General features: G+C 42.1%; 2 protein-coding genes across 4 annotated transcripts in view; one reads left to right on the top strand and one right to left on the bottom strand.

The window, feature by feature from the left end:
- oxnad1 (oxidoreductase NAD-binding domain containing 1) overlaps positions 1–1361 on the top strand; it is a 5385-nt gene extending 4024 nt beyond the window's left edge. Inside the window, exon 8 of the mRNA XM_088318737.1 lies at positions 479–1361. Coding sequence (XP_088174863.1) covers positions 479–636 — 158 coding nt within the window. The 3' untranslated portion in view covers positions 637–1361. The remainder of the gene's footprint in view (positions 1–478) is intronic.
- rftn1a (raftlin, lipid raft linker 1a) lies at positions 1352–24007 on the bottom strand. 3 transcript variants are annotated; one of them, XM_088318730.1, is made up of 12 exons: positions 23604–24007; positions 23472–23507; positions 23315–23389; positions 18989–19140; positions 10299–10482; positions 8487–8598; positions 5052–5688; positions 4742–4945; positions 4241–4350; positions 3670–3773; positions 3006–3081; positions 1352–2742 (listed from the first exon to the last, which is right to left on the bottom strand). In XM_088318730.1, exons 4-12 carry the CDS (start codon positions 19134–19136, stop codon positions 2338–2340), a joined length of 1980 nt encoding a protein of 659 aa, XP_088174856.1. In that variant the 5' UTR covers positions 19137–19140; positions 23315–23389; positions 23472–23507; positions 23604–24007; the 3' UTR covers positions 1352–2337. The 3 variants fall into 3 exon arrangements, with proteins under 3 accessions (XP_088174856.1, XP_088174857.1, XP_088174855.1); XM_088318731.1 differs by lacking the exon at positions 23472–23507; XM_088318729.1 differs by lacking the exons at positions 23315–23389; positions 23472–23507; positions 23604–24007 and adding an exon at positions 22915–22966.

The raw sequence follows: 24007 nt of genomic DNA, 5'->3' as shown, positions 1-24007 counted from the left end.
AGCGAGCCAAAATTGCAACAAGATTGTTGATTCATCATTAAGCAGATTCAATTCATCCCAATAGGAATCGATCATTTGTCATCATCATTTCCATGGCGTTAAGAATTATTTTTGTTCAAATTATATTTTAGTTGACTCCATTTGACAGCAATTTTTTTCCCCCCCGAACTCCATTTTGCCTCATGACACAAATAGGCAACAATCAATTCCACATAATCATACAATTACTATCCTCAGATTGGTGTAGCTGGACGCACTGTACTAAAAAAAAATGTTTTCATGTGATGGAGATAGAGCAGGAAGAATACACAATGCTCTCTATCTTCTTGAAGTAAACAGCCACGTGTAGAAAGAAAACAACAAATGTTCTTGTTTTACGAGGGGCAATCGCCTTACATGTGACCGAGCCCCTCCTCTTTTTAAATCGGACACCATGACAGAAAATGACAGCCGTTGTTAATCGGACTTCTGTTCCTAGGTCAGAGAATCACAGAAGAAGAGTTGCGGACCCACGTGGACCCCGAGAGGACTTTGTGTTACCTATGTGGACCTCCGCCCATGATTGAGGCGATTTCCCAAACCCTCGTGAACCTTGGCCTACCGCAAGACAGAATTATCTTTGAGAAGTGGTGGTAGCTGCTCCTACCTTCTCCCTGAACGCCACCGTGTTGGTTGACAGGATCCGGCTCCCCTTTTTTTTTTTTTTTTTTGAGCTTCTTGATGCAATTGCTGTGATGTGGAGCGCTGGAAGTGCTCAGGCAGCTGCTGGAACCTGCACATTGATCCACAGGAGCCGACAGTACTTTCATTTCATTTTATCTGTGAAGATGTAACGCGTTTTTAGTCACCCTGCGGGTCCAATATTTATTGACACAAAACAAATGCAATTTCATTTCTAGTTCATTTTGGACTGAGGCAAATGTTAATGCATAACATTTAAAGCAGTCGTTTCCCATTTTTGGAACTATATTTTGGAGTAACACTTTACATGTAAACGGCTTATTTATTTACCTATAGTGTGGTTGAGTGCTCGTCTACATTTTACACCCGAGACTACATAAATCGTTGCAGGCCGCATGTTGGCCGATTGTCTGTTGTTTTGACTTACGATGGGTTACACACGAGCAGTATTAAATGGCTCAGTGAGAAACTCACAGCGTAACTATAATGGAGTCTCCAGGTGGCCCCTGATTGGTCCGCATCCTTCAACCTCCCGCTGAGACCGTCGCGAGTTTGTCGTGGGCGTCTCAGCGGGGCTGCCATTGTCGATTCGATTGAGTTGTTCCACGAGGGAAATGTTCTATGCTGTAATGTGATGATTGAATGAAATAAATGACGGCGAAGCTGCGTGAAGCGCTCAATTCACTTCGGCTTTTATGTAAATACATGTTACACACAACACACGTGGTGAAGAAAATAAGAAATAAATAGCACTGTACACAATTCCTATTTTACAGAGTCCATTTACCCAAAATACCCAAATACACTCATCTGCCACGAAACAGGTACACTCTAATGAGAGCCATTGCAAAAGCAATTTTTTTTTGATGCAGTTCTTATTGGATTCCACAAGCAGACTGACAGCAGCTGCTCTAGAATAAATAAATATGTATACTTAACCTATGTTACCGGAATATTGATATAAATGGCCTCAGCAATAAAATGCTGAATTTTTGTTGAATGTAGTGATGGAAAACTAGATTTCTTGAAATATCTGTTCACTGAACAGCTTTGGCACCTCATGGTAAATGAAAGAAAAATACTTTCCAAGGAAATAAATAGCAGGCGCTAAACGTCAAATTCTTCAAACCTAATAAAATGCTGTGAGAACCAAAAAAAATCTCTTACATTGGGATGGATGCGAGTTCACTCAAAACACTTCACATGAGTTGACCACAATACAAAGTATTTCTCAATAGGAGTTAAGTAACAAACTAGGCAACAGAATGGACGAAGGCTTCGTTTACCTCGTACCTTAAAAGCACATCAATTAGCAACAGCGACTCAAAACGCAGCCATGTGTACAACACTAATTCATATTTAAGGGAGCTTAAACCTCACATAATGCGTGGGAATTACAGTTTGTTGACATGACTTCCCCTTTAATTTAATCAATAGCTCGCCTACTGTGTCAGTTAAATGTGAGCATTAGTTTTAGGAGATGGATCTCCAGGTGATATACGTACCATAGTTGCGTGCTGCTGTATGCAAATATTTTTGTAAAGTGTTTCTAAAATTGTGACTTGATAGCGGTGATATTCAGAGATGGATTCTTTCAAAAGGCCCATTCAAATTTTATTTATTTTTTTTGTCAATTAGAATCACTTTGACTCCCTATCAACAGACACCGGAAAAGAGTTGATGTTTGATACGCTCGTCTGGCTTTACCTCCAGCTTCACTCCTCCACCGTCTCTGTGACACACGTCTGTCCACCTCACCGACTTGTCCCGCTTGGATGTTAGAACGCTGTCAATATCCGTCTCCTCTTCCTCGCCTTCAACAGACGCCAGGCTGCCCGAGAGGAAGGAGAGGTCCCTTTGATGCGCGTTGTCTTCGGCCTCCTCGTGCCATCCTTCCGTCCTTCCTCTGGCCCAGCTCCTTCTTCCCTCGACGTCGTCCTCTTTGATATGTCTCAACTTGCCCATCTCTGTCTCCGAGACGAGGGACCTGTCCTCGCCCTCCTCAAGCGTCTCTCCACATGAGTGTTTTTTTGTCTTGTGGCGACCTCGGCGGTTCAGCATCTGAAATAAAATGCGGGCGTTTGACAGATCTCAGCTCTGTGCCTCATCTTTTTTTGTTCTCCCTTTCCCTGTAGACACCTGACAAAATGCAACAAAGCCTCTCGCTGATGATTCTTTCCGTATGTGAGGCAATTTGCCTATTATTAGACTGTTTAATTGTATATTCCATATTTAGTAACATGACTTGATAAAGACACTTTGTGCAACATAAAGCCTCACTTAGGAGTGACAGATTTGTGGGAATGATGGAGCCCGCCACCAACCTTGAAGTCTTTCCTCTTGCGCTGCAAAACAGGTCTCTGAAGGAAGAGGATTTGCTTAGTCGACAAACTCCCGTCACTACAGACACAGATGAGGGAAAAAAAAAAAAGCGGCCCATTTTATTCCTTCAAGCTGGGATGTGATGATGCATTGAAAATTATTTCTTTTGTTCAGTGCGTTTTGAAACACGACAGGTTACAAGGCGAAGAGATCAGCCCAGGCGCTTCTGGCTGACAGATTGAAAAAGTGGTTTCATGTTAAGACATCCAGCATATGATCTGGATTTGTTAGATCTCGCACCAACTGTATTGTGTTTGTTAGGTAGGTCTGTCGGCCCTAATCCTTAAAGCGGCAACAATGAAACACTGTAGTCCTCATTAGGAAAGTAAAAATGAGGTGCAGGGATTTAGATCACTGCCATACCATTTTGAAACAGAAAAATGACAAAAGTTTATCATGGTTTGTATGATGATTTTTAAAAAGGAAAACAACAAATCTTAAAGATCTTCCATCTTAGATTGATTATGCACTTTCACTATATGAACAACAAGTTCTTACAAAAAATTCAAGTCCGACGCAATTACTCTTTTCAAGATGAATGTTGTTATGAACGAAATTAATTAATTTGTACAGTCGAGTGGTGAAGTATTTATTATCTGTCTGTACCTGTTGGTCTTGACAATGGGTGTGGGTAACACGCACATGAGCCTCCATCCATAGGGAGCAAGAGACTGCAGCAGTGGGATGTAGTCCGCCTTCACAACCACACCCTGACCAGCAGAAAAAGACATTTTTAAAAAAAAACAAAAACCCAAAAGCAACTCCGCCACATACATCGTAGATTGCTACAGATTTGTTTGGCTTGTTCATGGAACACTAATACGAATTTATTTAAATGTACTATAAAAAGTTTACACCCCCCTGTTGAAAATGTGATATAAGAATAAAAGCTCAGATGATCTAGTATATTTTTCCTGACATTTTTTTAGCAATCTGGCAGCCGATACAAACTTGACCCTGCACTTCGTGATTCTTTATCAAAGTATTCAGAAGGGCATAGAGAGGATTGTTCAACTTTGGCAGATGTCTGTGTCCAGCTAATCTTTTTTTTGTCAAGACAGGTTTTTATAATAGCTCTCACTGTTTTGTGCAAGTGTAGCGAATATTGGAATAAAACAGAAAGAAAACACGGCCCCAAAAAAACGTGTCACAGTGGGGGAAACATGAAGAAACTCACATTTATGACAGTCCACTGCTCTACAACGATGGCGTCGTAAGAGATGCTTGTGGTCTCCTCTGTCGAGTTGTGGAAAATAAACACACTGTCTACAGATGAAACCCCGTTATCTGGAGAGAGAGAGAGAGAGAGAGAGAGAGAGAGAGAGAGAGAGAGTGAGATCGACATCTGAGAAATGGGGGATGCTCGTAATTTGACCCCATTTGGAACGCTACCCACTCTTCTTTTTGTCATAAACCATCTTATTTAATCGGCATGCGGATGAAGACTCATTTCTGATGTCTCACATTGCTGCTGACCTGTTGCACAGCAACAATCACATCTCATGTTGCCACATGGCAGCCAATTACAGGCATGACAGCCAGTGCAGCAAGCTAGAGTACACCTTGGACTGGTTACCAGCCAAGACCAGCTTCCTGCATTTGCGATATTTTCACCCCTCTAATTTCAAACCAAATGGTCGAGTACAGTACCCGGAATGGATTGCGTATTGTGCTTTACCGTTCTCATCTCTGAGGTGGAAAAAGCCATCAATCAGCTGCGCGCCGTTGGTAAAGTGCTGAGTCATGTGGTCGAGCCAATCCCCATCGACGTCTGTAACAAGGCCCGCCTCCTTTTGAACTCGCAACGGCACCCTAAGCGAGTAGAACCTTAAAGATGAGTCGAGTTCCCCCGTAGAGTTGTATAAGGCAAACAGTTGCAGCCCTACGTGGGGAACACGCGGATAAGATGGATGATGTGAAAATGTAAAAAAATAAAAATCAACTCTATATTGCGATCAAACATGAAGCAATAAAATCAAGATACTCACGAGCCTGTGCTGGTGCTGAACGTTCATCCTTCCCTTTCTCTGAGTTTTTTACATAAATGTGGTTGTTGTTCCAAGTAAAGTCTGAGGCGGATTCTTTTCGGTCCGGCCGACTTGGAGGTTTGGAATGCCTCTCTGGGGATTCTCGGAGTTCCGGTGGGCTACACTCCTCTTGCGCGTTTGAACTCGGCCTTTCTGGACTCAGCTGCCTCTCTTGGCTCTCGCGTCGTTCAACGGAGTCTCTGTGATATGAAGGTTGGTTTGTTGCGTCAAGTGACTCTCTGAGAGGGATCTGAATCCGCTCGTTAGATCCCTTTGGGTTGGCTTCTGAAGGCCGGGGGGAGCCGTCTGCTTCTGAGCTCAGTGAAGACTTGTGATCCCGTGTAGTATGTTCTGCACTTTCATGATGTAGCTCTCGAGGTTCAAAGGGGAGGCCGCCCGGCTCCGAGTCATTACGTCGCGGCTCTGAAGGATCTGTGGGGCTGGATTGAGCGCTGAGGGGGTGTCGGTGAATAGGGGAGGGGCTGGAGTGCAAGGACGACAACTCATCGGGGTCCCAGTTAGCCATGAAGCAGGGCGTCCCGCCTGGCTGCTGGAGGAAGCCTACAAACATCACCCCTTGCTCTGCTACATCCTGGATCTGTCGGGAATAAGAAAGTCACACGGACAAAAGTATTAGGACAGAGAGTCCTGAAAGCATTTACATGAGCTTCAATTAGTGTAATTCAGAGTTTAATGAATATGATTTTTTTACCAGCATGCATCAATCAGATTTGTTTTACTGACGTACGGTTCTTGTCAGTCATCTGATCAAACCGTTCTGTTCATAATCCAAGGTTGCCGCCAACGCTTGGCAGAGACAGCAAATGCCTTTCCCCTTCGGCGAGCTGTGTCATTGCTCGTCACAGTATACTTGATTGCAAGGCCGATAGAGATTCTCATTATAAGTAGAAGGAGCAAAAGTACTGTGTAAATTGTACTGTACTTTAATCGAAGGACAGACACTTGGTTAAAAAAAATAAATAAAATAACTCCACCATAGAATAGCCCTCGCCAAACTTTTAAGGGGTTTTCCATTTTATTTCACCTATGTGAACCGATTATAAAATTGGCCCAATACAGAAAACAAAACAAATATTTATTAATTTATATTATATTTATAATTTAAATGCAAAGTGTCCTCAGTCCTAACAACATCAAATTGCCAGATTTCTATCATTTCTTTGATTAAAAATAAAATACTATAGATTCAAAGTTTGTCATCAAATCCCGGATTAAAATCACCACAGAGCACCTGATTAACATTAATGTATGATTTTCATCCATATGTCAATTAAAACATGTTCATATAATATCAATATACTGTAGAAGACAGTCATGGCGACAATTCCATTCGCCATTTATATGCGACCACTCTATATTCTATTTAGGAGAAATGACAGCCTCATTTACACACGCACAAAGGCAGAGATTGTATTCAGCTGAATTAGAACCATGCTAATCATGTGCAAAGATCAAATATTCAAATGACAAAAGGACCTCATCTGCGGCTATGCACGTGTATGTGTGTGCACGTGTGTGTGAGACAGAGCGAGAGCTGGTGTGTTTGTCAGTTGATATTTGGGCTGACAGGCTTGACGGGAGCGAAATCAGACTGCAAACGAGGGTGGAGCATTAATGAGACATCTTCCCCACTTGCACACCTTTCTCACCCCTCATTCATTCAGATCTGTGCAATGCGCACAAAGTACGTGTGTGACAACACACACACACACTCACAAAAAAAAAAGCTACACGTTAGCATATAAAACTGTACAACAGTGAGTGGCGACAGATTGCGAGTGGGAGGGCTGGCGAGTGCTCGCAGAAGGGAAGATGACAAAATTGAACACGCACGCAGCACAAAATCAGTCTTGATGCTTATCTTGAACCCTCCTGCTTCTCTCATCTGATTGGCTATTCATATCACGCCGCTGGAGCCGATCACATTAGAATCCGTGATGCGCATTTTCCATCCAATCAGGTTTCCTTTTGTGTGTGCTCTTTGGGCGTTCAGATGCAAATCTATTCAATAGAGCACATTTTCATTTCCCATTGTTGGGTTGGGACCGAATTCATAAACAGGGGACGGTGTTAGCCGGGCATGCGTTCACTCTTCATGGAGCAGCGACAGATGCAACAAGTGGGAATGTTGCCTTTAATAGTTATGAAATAAAAATTGAATCAGAGAAAATCAGGTTTGCAGATTATTTTTTTTTAACTATTTCTAACCATCTTGTTCTGCCTCCTGTTTATTTTAAGGGTAATTCCACCAATGACTATAAATGGCAGAAAACTATTTAATTTGGGAAATATTACAGCTCAGCCTAATTTTTGTGAAGGTTATTGAATATCACGTCCTCTTTTTAAACCTGCTTTTTAGACCTACAGAACGTGATGGCTGATACTTTATTTATATTTACTCATGTCAGTGATGCCCTTGCACATGTAAGAGGTTGTATCCGATTGGTTAAAGTCAGATAAAAGCATGTAATTCCATTCCAATATTTTATATCTATGTAACTAACCTAACCTAAACCCCGCAATGGCGTGGTGAGTACTCTTGTTAAATTGCAATTACCAACATTAATGGGAATGAATTAAAAATAAGTCAGTGTATCACAGGAAACAATTCAATTTTTCCAGTATAACCAAGGATTAAAACTACCGCATCTAATAAAAAAAAATTGTTGCCTCTATCACATGCACAAATAATTGCTAAAGCAATCAGGCCACCCTAATGCATTTACAAAATGGTACCTATTCATACACTTTATTATTCACAAATTAATTAGTCACAAATATTTTTTTATATAACTGGTATGATGTTGCGTGCACATCAACATTCTGGAAATGTTACTCAAGCCACATCTTCCTCTTTAAATATTTGAGATACAGCGTCACATTTTTTTCAGGAATGTGCAGCAGAGGATTTAGTTGTGCGCCATGAATATTTGCAGTTCATAGTGATCCGTTTTGACATGTTACAGTTACACAATTGGTCAAAAGTAGGGCTTTGCCGCCATTTTGTGGCATCTACAGGCAATCAAACTTTTTTTTCGGGGGTGCTTCAAAAACACACTGGGCATTGTATTCCTTCAACGTGATTATTTTCGGTACTCGACGGCATTAGATTGTACATGTGAACCTGATTCACTTGGAAGTCCAATTATATTGGCGCACAGCTTTCCATCCACACTGCAATTCAATAGCAGTGATAGCATCAACAAAATGCAGCCCATGCTGCCAAGGGCTTGTGGTAGCATGATTGTAAAACAGTGATCTCTTTGATTGGGCCCACAAAGAGGAACATTATTCCTGATCTTACGGCATGGCAATGTGAAAACATTTATTGGGAAAAGTGAATAATATTGGCAGCAGTCGGCATGTTGAACTCACCCTCTTGACGTAGTTCTGAATCACCTCTGGGTCAGCCGCCTGATGACCGGCCGCGCAGACGTCCGTTTCCAGACGATGCCTCCACCATCTCTTTTCTTGGCTTTTCTCCCAACTGCAAATAGAGAAATAAAAGCTTTCATAACAAACATCACTCATAAAACGAGGAAATTCACTTCAATTTCGACTCTCATGAAGCAGAAAATGTGGTCATGCTGTTTTAACATTAGCCTGAACGGCCTCCTCTGGTACAGTTTCCCTTTTCATTATCACCCAGCGGCGCCATTCCCTACTTCCATTACACTTCCAACGCGTCCCTGCTTTAGAGGCTGTGGCAGACATTTTGCTCTTGTTCGTGGGTGCTCACTCAACTGGAATGATCACAGCAGAACCATCACGTCTGTTTTGGTAGAAAGTGGTTGCTTTTTTTTTTCTCCATTTCCCGCAATCACAATAGATTTATGAGATGGAGAAAGGGGGGAAAAAAGTTGGAAATTCAGCTCCAACTGCAAGATGGGATCATAAAAGAAAATAACAATAACAAAGGAGTATTGAAATATGTCTTTTCATATTTGGAATGAGGTCAGGGAGAAGGCCGTGGTAATATCATGTGCTCCCAGGCGCGAGTGACATTCCCAACTAAATTTGAATCAGTTGATCTGTCACTTTTTTCCCTGCACTCTTTCAATTTTTTTTTTAAATGAAAGGGGCCGTCGGTGATGTGGAGATAAAAGGTCCCAGGAAGAAAGAACAAAAAAACTAAAAAGGATGGAGGGGGACAAAAGAAAGAGCGGCAGGGTTTTCATCAATGAAGAAGGAGATGAAAGAGTGAAGTGATGGTTTCACGCTTTCAGTGCCCCACTGATGATGCAATCAGCCATCTCCACAGAGACAGGTGCCCGGCAATCGCCGGTCCGGCGGGCGAGGCGCGTCACAAACACCTGCTTGCCTATTCCAGCATAATTAGGTGTTCATTTTATCTCTGTCGTCTTGGATCAATTTCCTTTAAAAAAAAAAAAAAGCTCCAAAAACTGTGGACGAAACAGTATAATGCTTTATACTTTTAGCTAAAAACAAAAAAAGGAAACAACAAGAAATTATTGAATGCTATAGACAATTATTACTTACAAATAATTTCTTTATTCGCCTCGACAAAGTGACAAGCAGAAAAATCAGCATAGATCAAATCAATGTTCCACATTGAAATGAATTAGCATGCCAGTCATCTGTTCTGGCCCACTCAATGAAACCTTTTTTTTTTTTTTTTTTAAATCATGTGTTTTCAATAAAAGAAATAAAGCGCTGCTGTCCTGTATGGGTTTGTTTTGTTACGTTTAACTCAACTTTATTTATAGTCTGCCATATAAAAACAGACTAATAACAGAAAAGCCAAAGAATAAAAACGTGTTTTAAGACGGGTTTGAAAAATCTCATCATCGGGAGAGACGAAAATTTCCAGAAACTTTCTCGCATTGGAAATATTCATAGGTAGTCACTTATCAGGATAAATTTAGATACTCGTTCACCGAATATTTTGGCCGATGAGTACAACCTAATCAAATAACGCCACTCCAGCTTGGTTACATGGTACCGTGTATGATTTTTAGTTAAAAGTGAAAGAATTAGGGCAGCGAGCTGCAGACAAACATTTCTCCCGCTTGACTCATCTGCTGTAATTTGACATGAAAAGATGAAGGCAAGCTGCAGACACTTCTGTTGCTGATAAAGCTTCTCCTCCTGCAAAATTGTCACGTCTTGCCTTTTTATACCAAATAAATATAGAACTAAAAATGTGTTCTCTTTAAGAGTGTATACCTTGGGGTTTCTCGCACCAGCACAGCCCGGTGGAGCTGCCGCTGGATGTGGGCGTGATGAGGGCCGCAGGGGTGCACAAACGGGTGGACGGAGACCAAGACGAAACCCTGCGCGTACAGCTCCCCGACCTGGACGGGAAGTTCTCGGACTGAAGACAGGCAGAGCACCGACGACACTGGCACCTCTGGAAGGGATGACAGACAAATGGAAATGTTTAAACCAAAATCGGTGCGGAGCAAGAGTCTGTTTGATTATTATCACTCCTACTGTGAGGCAACACATGGCATCGTCACGCTAAATCGAAAACTAATTACACGAGAACTCCCATCTTCACCGTGGCCTCACCAGATGCTCAAGTGTGCAAACGCTTGAATGCAGGGGTACTAACTTTTTTTTTTAAAGGAGAATTCAAAATCAAAAGGTTGTCTTTTTAGGGAATGAAGTGACTTGCTAATTGATTCATTAGCCTGATAATACAATAATCCAAGTGATCACGTAAAACTATCAAATAATAATAATTTGTTATTAATTTAATAATTTTAAAGTACATTTTTTACTTTCCAATGAACCAAGATTCGCCAAGCCCCACACCAAATAAATTTAAAAAAATCAATTGCCTGTATGTCGAAGCCATAAGATGTCGGAAAAGCACTGTCTGATTGACACTTCTAAAATCATTTCAATATTAAATTGGTTTGGCACCCAGACGCTGCCCCACAAAAACGATTCCCCAAAAATCTTTTAATACCAAACTGCAATTAATTTGAGACATTGTAGATCATATATGGGCTGAAAGACAATGTTATCATATTGCAGGTGCCAATGGCATTTTATAGCGAAAGACTCCCCCCCCCTCCCTCCCCCCCCTATAACCGCCTCTTCTTATTGCCACACAAAGAGAACCCCCACACTTCTCACTTCAGTGGAAATGGTTAGCGGAGCTTATCGTACGGGAGCAAAACTGTCACCGCAAATCCACGAGGGCATGTTTATGAGAAGCGCCCTCTCGGGGTCGCTGCATTGTCATCCGGCTCACTTGCTTTCAATGCGCTTTTGGGGGGCGTTACGCCAGTGGCGGGTTGCCGAGTGACGCCAGGTGTGCGCTAGAGAGGATCGAAGATGTGAAGCTGTGAGGGAGGGGGGGGCATGTTTGTGCCTGAACGCTTGTCATACCTCCCGTTCAGTCTCATTTGCATGGGTCTGGAGAAGACAGAATATCCTGAATAAATTAAAAGGCGCACATACACAGAAGGAAAAAAAAAAGATGCAAGCCATCTCATTTTCAATTTGTTCGCCATCATCTGGTGTGCTCACACACAGCCAGACGCACACAAGCATGCACTCATAGGAGACTGGCAAGTACGGACACACAAGCGGTCTAATAGGTTGAGAAGAGCTCATCCTGGTATTTTTTTTCCTCGTGCGGAGCCGACACATGTCCAGACAACAAAAGGTGGGAAGTCAAGGGTTGCGTCACACAAACAGACAAGAACACAATCAGCCACACAGAAATTTCTCCTCCAACAGGAAATGGGGGAGGAAAAAAAAAAAAAAAGCACATCTTGGCACAAATATTTGGAAGCGGAAGATGGTTTCATCCACCAAACACAAATGGGTGTCTGTGTGCACGTCTCCAGAACAGCATGGTAATGATTAGATTAGCAGCTGGAGAGCATGTTGGTTGGCGCTGGTAGTAACAAAGATCCAGTCATTAGTCGCCATTAGCTCTGCGTGGCGAGGCCTCGCTCACCCGCCGCCGTGATGAAACTTCGCAGTCGGCCACACGCAAGTTATCAGGGTGCAGCGATTAACACTTGGGAATGCTTTTTAATGCCATCTGCTACTGAGGGAATTCAACACCATAAAGACGCTACAATTGCCCATCCAGAACGGGAACCTGGATGGGACCTATTTGGCCATGCCAGAGAGAGCAAGCAGTGACTCCCCCCGCCAAAATAATTAAATATAACGTGAGCATTTTGCATGCGCATATAGGCGGTCATGTGACACAGAATAGCGTCAGCGATAAAGAACAGTGCTGTACGTGAGCACATAGCGGTTTGCACTGGAACGTAAACAAGAGAAGAAACAGTTGTTTGTCCTCTGCATGTGTAAATATTTAAATAGACGGATTTGGACATAATGCATTTCAGCTCACGGGACACTTGATTAGGCACGCCTGCCCAAACCAATGAGAAGGCTTTATCAAAAATGCTTCAAAGTGATTCATTAAAGTCATTTTCCATTCCCTGAAGGGGAATCGTGGACAGAATCATCTTTTAAGGCCAAGTTCATTAAAACACACAGTAAATTAGTCTCCGGTAGTTGGAGCCACTCTAGTACAACATTAAACAAGCCAACAATTTATAAGACTATTAAATTACGAGTTATTTAAGAGCTGTTGGAATGTCTGCTTTTTTTTTTTTTATTTTCATTCATCTTGAGATTTTTTTCATTCAGCTCTTGTATTGGCCTCATTACATCACACAAGTGTAACTAATGTGGTCAGTGGAAGTATATTGTGACATTATCCTTGAAATCACTTCCTATATTTGAAGAGTATGCCTAGCACTTCAGAAAAATTCTATAGGAATAAATATTATGCATGACTATAAAGTACGTAATGTGGCACAGCATCCAGCCTGTGTGTGTTGCAGAGAGAGGAAGCAAAAAGCCTGCCAGGTGACGGATGAGGATTAGGGCTCACAGGCGCCCTCAAGGCTTATCCTCGCCTTGCTGGAGGTTCACTTTTTATTGAGATTGCCCTCTAATGACTTGCAGAGGTTTCAGGCGGGGATCTGCGCCAAAACGGTGGCTATAAAACAATCGACTTCCTGGAGACAGGAGCTCCCTACAGCTCTGGGAATGCAGCCACGAGCTACAAAGGTTGTTGGTCAGCATCTGTGGAGAGGGCTCCACTTAAGAGGAAATGCGTCAGGAACAAAACAGCTTGGAGTTGGTGTAAATCGAGTGACGTGGCCGAACACGACTCAACTGTGGGACAGTGTCTTAGTTTTGGATTTTTTTTATGAGTGGCAAAGGTTTGGGGGAGTCAAATATGCTGCCTTTAATGCATCTTTATTATTGTTAGCATTAAGGGACCAAAGAAAAAGTTTTATACATGATATGTATATTTTCAAATAATCGGCTGAGTAATCAGTTATCGGAATTATATTCTGACAAATATCGGGATTGACAACAGCCTAAAAAAAAAAAAAAATCATTTTCATTGGGCCCTATTATAGTTTTGTTTGTTTTTTTTTTAAAAAGCAAAGCGCAGAGAGTCTCTGTCACTGTAACTTCAGTCGGTGAATTGAAACAACAGCCTATGAATGATCTTCATATTAAGTTTTATCATCCAAATCCTCTTGTTATACAATTCTAATATAGCTACAATGGCCAAAGTAATCTGCTTCTTCCACACGCAAACAAAAATGGTGCCTCAGAATGTTGTTTCCTTGATAAGTACACCAGGGGTCATAGTTTTTCCCTTGCAGCGATTTGGTCCATGTACAAGGTGAAGGTTCCCAAGTTGCTGTATTTTTTACGTAGTTGTCCAGTTTAATTGCATCGCCCTTTAGGTTTACACGCTTTTGTTTCAGTTTGGCTTCCTTTTTTTGACAGAAAGCAAATAACCGCCATCTAGGCTGGCGATCTCATGAGCGACATGAAAGATGCGCCTTGAAAAGGAACTCTGTCTTGCCACCGCTTTAAATAATCTTGCGTCGCAAGCGTTCATACGCCCCTTTGAATAAGTGCATCGGGGAGGGCACATCTCGCTAAGTGATGGATTTGTCTTTCACGGGGCGTCTCGACCAAATAGATCACACACGTGCACGCGCTTTGATAGCACAGATGTATGATGTAGGAATATGTGACATTTCATCAGCAGAATGCATTTTTCATAGCGTGCATATATACTCGCTGGACACTTCTGGACACACATTGGCATTAAAAAAAATGTCTATTTTTTTTTAAATATTATATTATTATATAATTATATATATATATATTTTTTTTTAGTGGGTGGCAGAGGCTTTTTATTTAGAAACCGATTGTATTATTTCTGCAAATAAAAGCAACAATTCTAATCATGTTGGTGAATGTCATGTGACATTGTTAACTCATTCGCTACCATTTACGGATATAGACGTACTTTCATTTTACCTGGGCTGGCAGTTCGCTGACTAATGTGTTCCCAATGTTCTATACATCATTCTTATATGCGTCAAGGAAATTATTTTGCTCCAGATTACCTTAACATTATCGCGGTTAGTTTTAATGAGCCGAGTGGCCTCCGTCTCTGCAGGGCAGCGCAAAGTCATCAGCAGCTTCAGTCCCACGGCATGGCACCGTACTGAGTCCCTCGCACATCCTCCACTCTCACACCTCTTAAACAGATTTTTTTTCCCCTCTCCACCATCATGACGAGACCAAACACTTGTCTCTCTTCTCTACTAATGGTCTCGCACCCGCTCATAACTACATCACATTCTTTGCCGCTGCTTCACCGGTCACTGTCTGTACTCTGGACCTTCATACAGTCAAGATGACATTTCAAGGCGAGATGATGTCATAGGGTGCAGCTGTTGGATGACAAAAGTGTAATAAGGCATTCAATTTGCGCTTTAAGGCAAGGCTGAGGGCAACATGTGAGATGCCGAGTGGTCACATTAAGTCACCGTGACCTAGTCGGACTAGACAGACTTGGTCACACTTAACTAGTGGAACCTCTAAATTCGGATGCGCCTCAGGTTATAAAAATGAGAATTTGAACCCCATTTTCAGGGGGACAAAAAATTCAAACTTAAGTGGCACGAAACATCAATCGTTGTGCCTTTTCATGCTGAAACAAATAGAAGGACCAAAGTTTGGCATGTTGTCATGCGACACCTCAGCATACTCTAAAAGAGCATCAAAGGATCTTTACTTTTTTTTCTTCTCCCAATTTTACTTTTTTTTTTTTTTTTTTTACTAAAGGAGGACCAGCCTCAACAATGGGGGTTTAAAAGAAGACAGAAAAGAGAAGACTCATCAGAATCACATTAAGTAAGTGCCAACATAGCCATGGTCACTCAAAGTATTATTACATCACGGTTGAGCCGGCCTGTCATTTTTAGCGGATCAGTATCATCTGAAAAAGATCAGATTTGATTATTTTTTCCTCATTTGTAAGGGTCACAAAGCGTTCTGGGGTACAATTATATGGCCAGATGAAACCTAAATATCCTCATTTCATATTTTACAATTGAACCTTTTGGCTTTTTGGTTGATGATTTGATAAATATTGATATTTTTAGAGTGTCACTAAAGAGGTGGCTTGAGGCAGCAGTCTGGAACGATGCTCTCTGCGGTGGGCAGCGACTCCCAAAAAGCATCCCCAGACAATGTGCTCAGAGTGAGAGAGAAATGGCCACAAGCTTTCACCCTCGCCCACAGCTCGATATGAAAGAGGCACAGTGAAATATCTTTCTTCCACCCTAATATTAACCGAATGCGGTTTCTCAATAACATCTTTGTCCATTTTGCGTCAATTCCGACTCACGAAAAAAAAGCATGAAAAAAAAAAAAAACGAAACCAGACAGTCTGACGATCTCTGACCCAAAGTCTGAGCAGAAAATACTTCAGAGCTCCTCTCTGAGAACTCCACTTTAGTTTAATAAACAGTCACATATCTCAGCGCCTGTGATATTTGTTTTTCATTACTGTCTAAGAGTCATCAAGTCACGCTGGCAGGCAAATATTATTAATGGCAACCAAATTGAATTAGAGTGTGTGGACTTGACCGCGGGTTTTTTTTTCAATGTCATGGACAGACATGAGGATGCCGATATCGACCCCTTGCATACGCAGACACACACACGGGCGCACACACACAAATACAAATAAATCCCTTTCCTGGGAATGAGGTCTCTCAATCTCCACAAACAATCAAATAATCCTCCAGGAATCCTTCACTCCTCTTGCTCTCTGTATCGCAAATTGAGGGAGAGGGTGGAAAGCACACATACATCTCACACACACACACACACACACAATCAAATCATAATAGTCACGTGAGTAGAGCCATCTTAAGGCTCCTCAGATGGCATCAGGGAGTTTACCATATAAATGACCTCCATGTCTGCTTGAAGATAACAGTAACTCTGTTCTCAAAGAGACAAAAAATGTTTCATGTGCGTAGGGATGAAACGGTTTCATCTGTCGCATTTTAGTCTGGGGGTCGACGCAACAAATCTTTCGACTCATCTCCATGATCACCATCCACAATTGGACACAAAAGGTGTTAGATTAGGTCTTTGGACCCAAAACAGGATCTTGTAGGGATCATACGCACATACAGGTTTCAAAATATAATTATTTTTTGGATGGGGTTAATTGATTTATTCTCTCAACTCTTCATTACTTAGCATTTTAATCTTGACGGTTTTGTAACAATCCAATCTGACAAAAGCCTTCAGAATCAGTCGTGCTGCCCAAAATAACATCAACTACATTATTAGCAAAGGGAGTGTTTCAGATCTTACAGACAATAACGTCACAGTTGTTTCTGTCCTGTGATCGGTTGTTCAGGGCAAAACTTGAATGCGAGCGGTAAACCATATGGGTACAAATGAATACATTTAATAATCAGCATCTCTGTTGAGCATGATGTATTTTATTTGCATTTTTTTGGCAAGTGAGATAAAAATGTTCTGTTTTAGCACAGGACTGATGGTTTCTATAATTGCGATGTGATTATTGGCGGTATTATGAGCTGGATTAAGGCGGCTAAATCGTAACTGAGGGCGCAGGTACCAAATGCACAGCCAGCAAAATTTTTTTTAACCAATATTCTGATGATGATAATTCTGGTTGTGATATAAAAAAATCAGTTTGTCCCTTTGATGACCTTTTTGTGTAATTGAAGAGGGCTTTTTGCGTCAAATGCAGCCACAATTAAAAGCAAAGAATTGTCCGAAACAAAGACTGATAGGGAAACTAGTCCAACCCTCGAAAAAAAAGCAGTGCTTCGGTGCTTTCGTCCTTTTAGTCGACAACCTTCATGCCTATCATTTGTCTTAATATGATTTCAGGCTGCCAGATGTTGTTGGATTCCATCAAACGTGCCAAACACAGCAGGGTCTGTTGTCGTAAAAGCGAGTTTAGTTCGACTTCTAGCGACATTGTGCCTGCTGTCTTGTCTGTTACAGTGTTGCATCGGCGAGTCACCCGCAGAGGATTTCAGTGAGCTCCTTGCACCTGTTTCGGCTTGTCGCTTCATATTGTACATGGCGCTCGCTTGTAGAAAGCCATGAGGGTAGAGCAGCCGTTTTGTTCTATCTGCTTTTAACGCTTCCCCTCACTTTGCTCGCTTTTCTTTTGCACCGACAGTCCACGCAAGCAACACAATGGAAGGATTTGTATATTTAGAAACCGCATGCCTCTGGAGGATTCTCGTCAAACTTTTGTCAAGACGCTGCGAGCGCACACCCACACATTAGCGGGCTATTTTTCAATATTCATCTGAATGATGCGCTAAAGTGCGAAAACACATCAGCATCGCTGTGTGAGAGAGCGGGCATGTCAACAAAGTGCACAGCACAAGAACTTTCAACACGCGCACACACTCACTGCACATACAGATCTTATAAGCTTTTTTTTTTGCCTTCAGGACTCTCAGAGTATGAAGACAAGCGTTCAGCAGAGTTGCTGACCTAAACATTTCATTTCTCTACTTAAAGTTTGAAAAGCAACTTTGGAAGTTGAAGCATGCCACAAATCACAATGGCGTAAAAAACAAAACAAACAAAAAACAGCCAACTTTGGAGATCTTTAGTGGCGGGGGCGTATTAGGAAGAAAAAAAACATCTCAACATGCTTTGCTTGCGGACCAAATGGCAATTATATGGGATGCGTTTCTCTCAGTTCAAGTGGAACTGTGACAAATGAGGATACCTCATCTAATTGTGACATTTCTTCATTTTTTTTTTTTTTAACAATTGACTGTTTACGCCAGGGGTCACCAAGTTTTTTGAAACAGATCGACATCTTTTAATTATGAGGGCTTCATAATGCGCTTTATAAATAACTATAGGACTTAAGTCACCATTTGTAGGACTGGGGAAGAGACTTCGCCCATTTGGGATTACTGAGACAATTTGGGATTACTGAGACCCGACATGGACATGAAACACGTAACTTGTTTTTATTTGAAAATCTGCATTTTCAAAGTAGTGCGCCATTTATTTTGTATTTGAAAAAAAGCATGCTTCTTCAAATCTGGCAACCCACCCGTATGTTATTATGGGGAGTGCAGAGGGCACCTCCTGAAGAAAATATCTTGAAAGGAGCTCTGAACGTTGTTAAATATGGATTCAAGGATTGCGTTTTTGATAAAAATCGGAGGAGAAAAAAACTAGACTATATTTCACCTGCTTGATTTTTGCCACAGTAACTCGAGACATGTATATTATAGCTACTATCTGCAGTGGTATAGTAGTCACCATAACCGAAACATTTAAATTACACAATGCTGGGCTGAGCTTGGTAATGTGTTTGCCACAGACATGCCTATTAGAGGGCTTGGTTAAAAAAATTAAAAAAATAAACTGACGGGATTTTTTTTTTTAAGTGATGCTTGATGACTCAGCTTCACAGTTAGACCGACACAAAAATAACGCAGAGCATTAATCCAGAATATCCATACCTTCTTTACCCAACAGAAAATCCAGGAAGTGGTACGTGTAGGACACTCCCACTTTGGTCTCCACCTGAGGCCTTCGCAGCGTGGAGTAGATGTTGCCAGGGCTTTGCGTCTCTTCGGCTTTGCGCAACTTCGGGAGCCTACACCCCATATCTCTGCAGAGAGGAGACAAGGACATGAGCAGAGAACATATTGCTCCAAAAACCAGCATTGATAGTGTCGCTAAACATGCATCTAGTTTCTAAATATAAAAATACATTCGCACCTTCTCGGGAGTGTCTACGTTTCAGCGATCATGTGCTAGCACCCGCTGAGGGAAATAATGTTTTCTTTCTCATGCACCCCTCTCCCTCCCACACAAAGTGTAATGCAATAATGGTGAAATATGAAACTGTCGCCCATTACCTGCTTGCCAGGCTGTGATACGGCCGTCTCCTAATCAAACGTGGCTGATTGGGAGCGACATGTTTGATCAGAACGAATTAAAGCAGAAATGAGAGTGATTTCCTGCCCTGTCAAGCGCGGCGACACGACACCAGACAGAGAGGAGAGCTAAGATGGCGAGCGTGTTTGTACCGCCATCCAATTTATATGTTGATCCACAAGGTCAGCATTCCATCACAAAGAGATTCTCTCAAGACTGCGCGAGCCCAACAGGCAATTAAAATGACAATTTATAGCGGTCAAAATTTCCTTCCTCTCCTTTGCCGGTTTTCGAGCTGGCAATATGGATCCAAGGCGCCGGGTTAGATAGCAGCGGAAACAGGATTGAGAGGCTTTTCTAGACAAATAAGATTGGATGGAAGGCAGAGGGGCCAAATAGAGACTATGACATATATGACGAGTTGACAAAAATCGTCAAGCAAATCAGATGTGACAGGCCGGCCAATCGCCTACCATCAATTACACTTCATATCCCACCCGTCACGCGTTACAAGAGTCACATTGTGAGGTGTGTGTATGGATGTGTGTCCTCCTCTCAAGGCCGGCCTGCATCTCTGCTCGGCGATCACGGAGAAAGGCAAAGCGTACGGACATTAACTCGGCTAACGATCCTGATAGATGAAAGCGTGATGTGAATGTGAGAGGAACTCAAAAGGCGAGGAAACGAGAAAAAAAAAAGGATGTATATTGTTCATCTTGAAACATTTACTCATTCTCACTTTCGCTTGCAGCTATTCAGACGTTACAGAATTCCACTATTCTCCCTATGAGTCTCTATATCAAGGGTGGGCAAACCTTTTGTTTGGCGGGCCAGAATGGCTTCTAAAATTTGACAGAGGATGGAGTGTTTTGCTAACCTCACCTCATCAGAGAAAAAAAAAATACACGTAATTTTAAATTAACAATATATATGTCTTTGAAAATCCGCAGTATTGAGAAAATAAAACATTTCAAGTTCGACGGGCCAGATTAAAACGTTTAACGGGCCGCATGTGGCCCCTGGGCCGTAGTTTGCCCACGCCTGCTCTATATGCTACATTAGTGCCGATAAATGGTACCAATTGGGATAGCCATCGATTGATTCTTCTGCTACCATATGTCACAACTCCAACATCGGGAGGAAGCCTTTCCAATTTAAACAAAGAGCAATTAATTAACTAATGGATTTTAAATTTTCCCCATGATTGATCGGTGCAATTTAGTCCAATGCGCATCTCTAATCGACGTGGTACCGAAGTGGACGAAAAAAAAAAAAACGGCTTGCCTGCGTGCTTGTATGGGTTTTTTTTTTTCAGCATCCTCACGCATTCCATAATTTTATTTAAGAATAAATTATCCAATCCTAATTTGTGTATTTGTGCCCTGCGGTGTGAATTGGCTTGTAGCAGTTGTGGGGTTGTCACGGCAACGATAACACGAAAGCTAGTTACAACTTTGAAGCGACTAGTTCAAGGTTAATTAACTGTAACCAACCATCACTTTTTATGGAGTTTAAAGTTCCTTATCTCACTTTCAATATTAATCGTCTCCAATTCGTCCAGTTGGTTCTGGTTGTCCTCGCTACATTCCGCACACTTTGCTCCTCTTGCTCGCTCTCCATCCATCCACCCTTCTGTCCACTCAGTCCATCTGTCTGATGGCTCATAAGAGTTCCCGCCGCAGACGTGATCCCCCGCTGAGCCCATTTAGAGGCGTAATCTACAAGAATGTTTCCAGCCAGCCGTCGTGATGCCCGAGTTATGACCAGTTTAGAGCACTGCCAAACGTTTTCGCGCCGAGCCTTAGCACATGCATGGAGTCAGGTCAACCTAGTTGAAGGATGAGACGCAGAAAATTTAACTCAACAGCAAAAAGAAGAAGTAAGGCTGTACTTGTGAAGAAACTCAAGGAAGTTCAAGCCTCAAGGCGTCACCCCCACCGCTCCCAACACGGGCGCATTTTCTTTCTCCACATGTTGACTTCAAACAGAATCTTACCACTCTCACACAAGCAGCAAAAAAGGGCCTTGACAGCGAAAAAAGGAAAAAGAAAAAGCCATTAAACATGAAGCGACGGGAGGCAGATAAAAAGCCAAGTGAAAGGGGAGAACGCAAAATAGGAGGAAGGCAGACGGGTGTATAGCGGAGGGCTTCTCATTTGAGAATCTCTTGTAACGGAGTCTTGGAAATGACAGGATTTGCGTGAGAGCGTAATCCGTCTGCTCAGCTATACCTCATGAATACACACACACACACACACTCAAGGAGGGGAGGGGGTGAATCTTGTTTGGATTGGCGCAACAGACGTACGTCCACCGGGGAGGGAGTCTGACCGAGCTTGAGAACATTCAAAGTAGTAAACAGCTCGAGCCACTTGGGAGGCTCCGGTCGTCCAGTCAACTTGATCACTCAGCTTCAAATTCTGATTTATGGACACTACTTCGTCATTTTGAAGTTGCGCGATGGCAATCTGCAGACTTTTAGACTTGGACAGCTTTTCAGTTTAAAATTTGTTTGAAATCTACTTGAGGGAATGTTTAAAGCAGCGGTTCGGCAGTCAACAATTAAAACACACAACAGTAATTTGATTCAGGAGTATTAAAATTAGGTCCGAACCATTTTTTAAAAAATTATATAATTGCAATTTTTTCCCCTAATATTACAATTTAATGTCATTTTTCATGGAGCTCTTCCTATGTATTTTTAAACACAAAAAATTGCAATAATCAAAATCAAATTTATATCCACAAAAGCTGATTTGTGGCCAATTGTTTTTTTCTGTTCAATAAATCGTTAAAAGGGCACAGAAGACGTTCCCTTTGCCCACTTGCAATACAGTCGAGCACTTGTAAGGGACCACTTCATTAATCTAATTTTTAATATACATTGTTATAAAAGAGGGCGTATCTAACGAAGTGGTCAATGTTTGCATCGGGGACACGAATTTCATAACGTGAATTTGCTTTGGTTTCACAGCATGGACATAAGGTGGTCGTTTATGCACTTAGTGCTCTTTGCTGTTTTCTAACATAGCCAGTATCAGCAAATGAGGGGCCCCGCTGACTCAAAGTGTCCATTAGAGAGGAGAAATAGCGGATAAAGGGAAAAGAAAGACAGACAGCTTGCCAAATTGCCCCTCTGGCAACATTAAAGCATTTTCGTGAAGCTGGAAAAACAAATGACAGACACAGTTGTCGGTCTTGTCAAATGCAAGGTTTTAAATCTGGCTTTTTCATTTTACCAAGTGACAAACCTGGCCAAGCAGTCGAGGATCATTCAAGGTGTGTCAGAAATGACCCAGGAGGGGTATCATAAAAATAAATTTAAAATCCAATCTACGAGCTTTCTCCTTAACAGTGAGCCAGGACGTTTGCTTCGTTCAGTGCGTGAGAAGAGGTGGTGGGAGGACAATACGAATGCTCACACTGCCCTGAGCATCTGACAATTCCTGGATGTGGAAAAACCACCATGCTGGGGCAACCAACTTGGCTAGGTGTGATTTCCTACCTCTTTTCCAAGCTCGAAAGGCTCATTCAAGGTTTCGAAGACACGGACGACATCAAGATGTCCAAGACGATGGAGCTGCGGAGGATCCCGGAAGAATTTTTCAAGAATGACATGAAGGCGTGGCAGAGGAGGATGCAAGAATGCCATGACCTCTAAGGGATTACTTTGACGGAGAAAACTTGTAGTTTAGATTTCAAATATGTCTTTTGGGACAACTGTTCTGACACACATTGTAGTACTCAGTAAACACATTTGGAGACGAGAATATCTAAGTCACATTAACCAATGAATAGGTTTCATTTTCCCCCAGAGCTGTATCTAACAAAAACACAGCGTCTGTCCAATGAATTTCTGTTTTTATATGGAGCAAAAAAGTTTCGAATAAACACGATTGTTTCACCTCTGTTCGCAAGGTTCCAAGTGAATGGGGCGTCTTGAACGGTCAAATCATCAAAAACGGCTTCCAATAGACAACCTAAAAACAGCAACAACAAAAAGAAACGTTTGAAATGACACCATATTGTGTCGATGTAACGTAAATAACACCATTCAGATACCTTACGAACACTTTCCCACGACTGCTAGACGAAAAACTAAAAAAAAAAAAAAATCATGAAATGTCAACTAGGTCTCATTCGCTTGCTTCAAAACAGTTTCAAGTGTTAGCCAAAAGGGGAGCAAAAACTCACCGCGCTTGGCGCTCGTCAGTGGGTTACAATCTGTCGGCGTGGGGAGCCTCCTCGGCACGGCTGGAGGGGGATGAAACTCGCGTGGATCCGGTGGACTCGAAGGCTTCCCTAGATGTGGCGTGGAGCTCTTACGAGGCAGGGGCGCTTTGCTTCCAGCTCACTCACTTACGAGACTTTTTTTTCCCCCGACTAGTGTTTTCTTTACGTCCACGCCCCCATCAGGTAGCACGTATACTGCTCCATCCGGCCAAAAACGCCCACGTTTTGGTACCATTAACCTCGTGCGGCTCAAAGCCCCCCGCCCCCACTTAAAAAAAATAAATTCATATTTTATAAGCAGCAATCCAGACCTATTCATAATTTAAAGGCGTCTGACTGGAGGCAAATGGGTGGGGACCAAGTGG

This window comes from Idiotropiscis lumnitzeri, chromosome 16, assembly GCF_059441095.1.
Source record: "Idiotropiscis lumnitzeri isolate Australia: NSW breed Sydney's pygmy pipehorse chromosome 16, RoL_Ilum_1.0, whole genome shotgun sequence".
NCBI classification, from domain to species: domain Eukaryota; kingdom Metazoa; phylum Chordata; class Actinopteri; order Syngnathiformes; family Syngnathidae; genus Idiotropiscis; species Idiotropiscis lumnitzeri.
The sequence above is the reverse complement of the archived record's forward strand: the minus strand, read 5'-3'. Positions and strand labels throughout refer to the sequence as shown.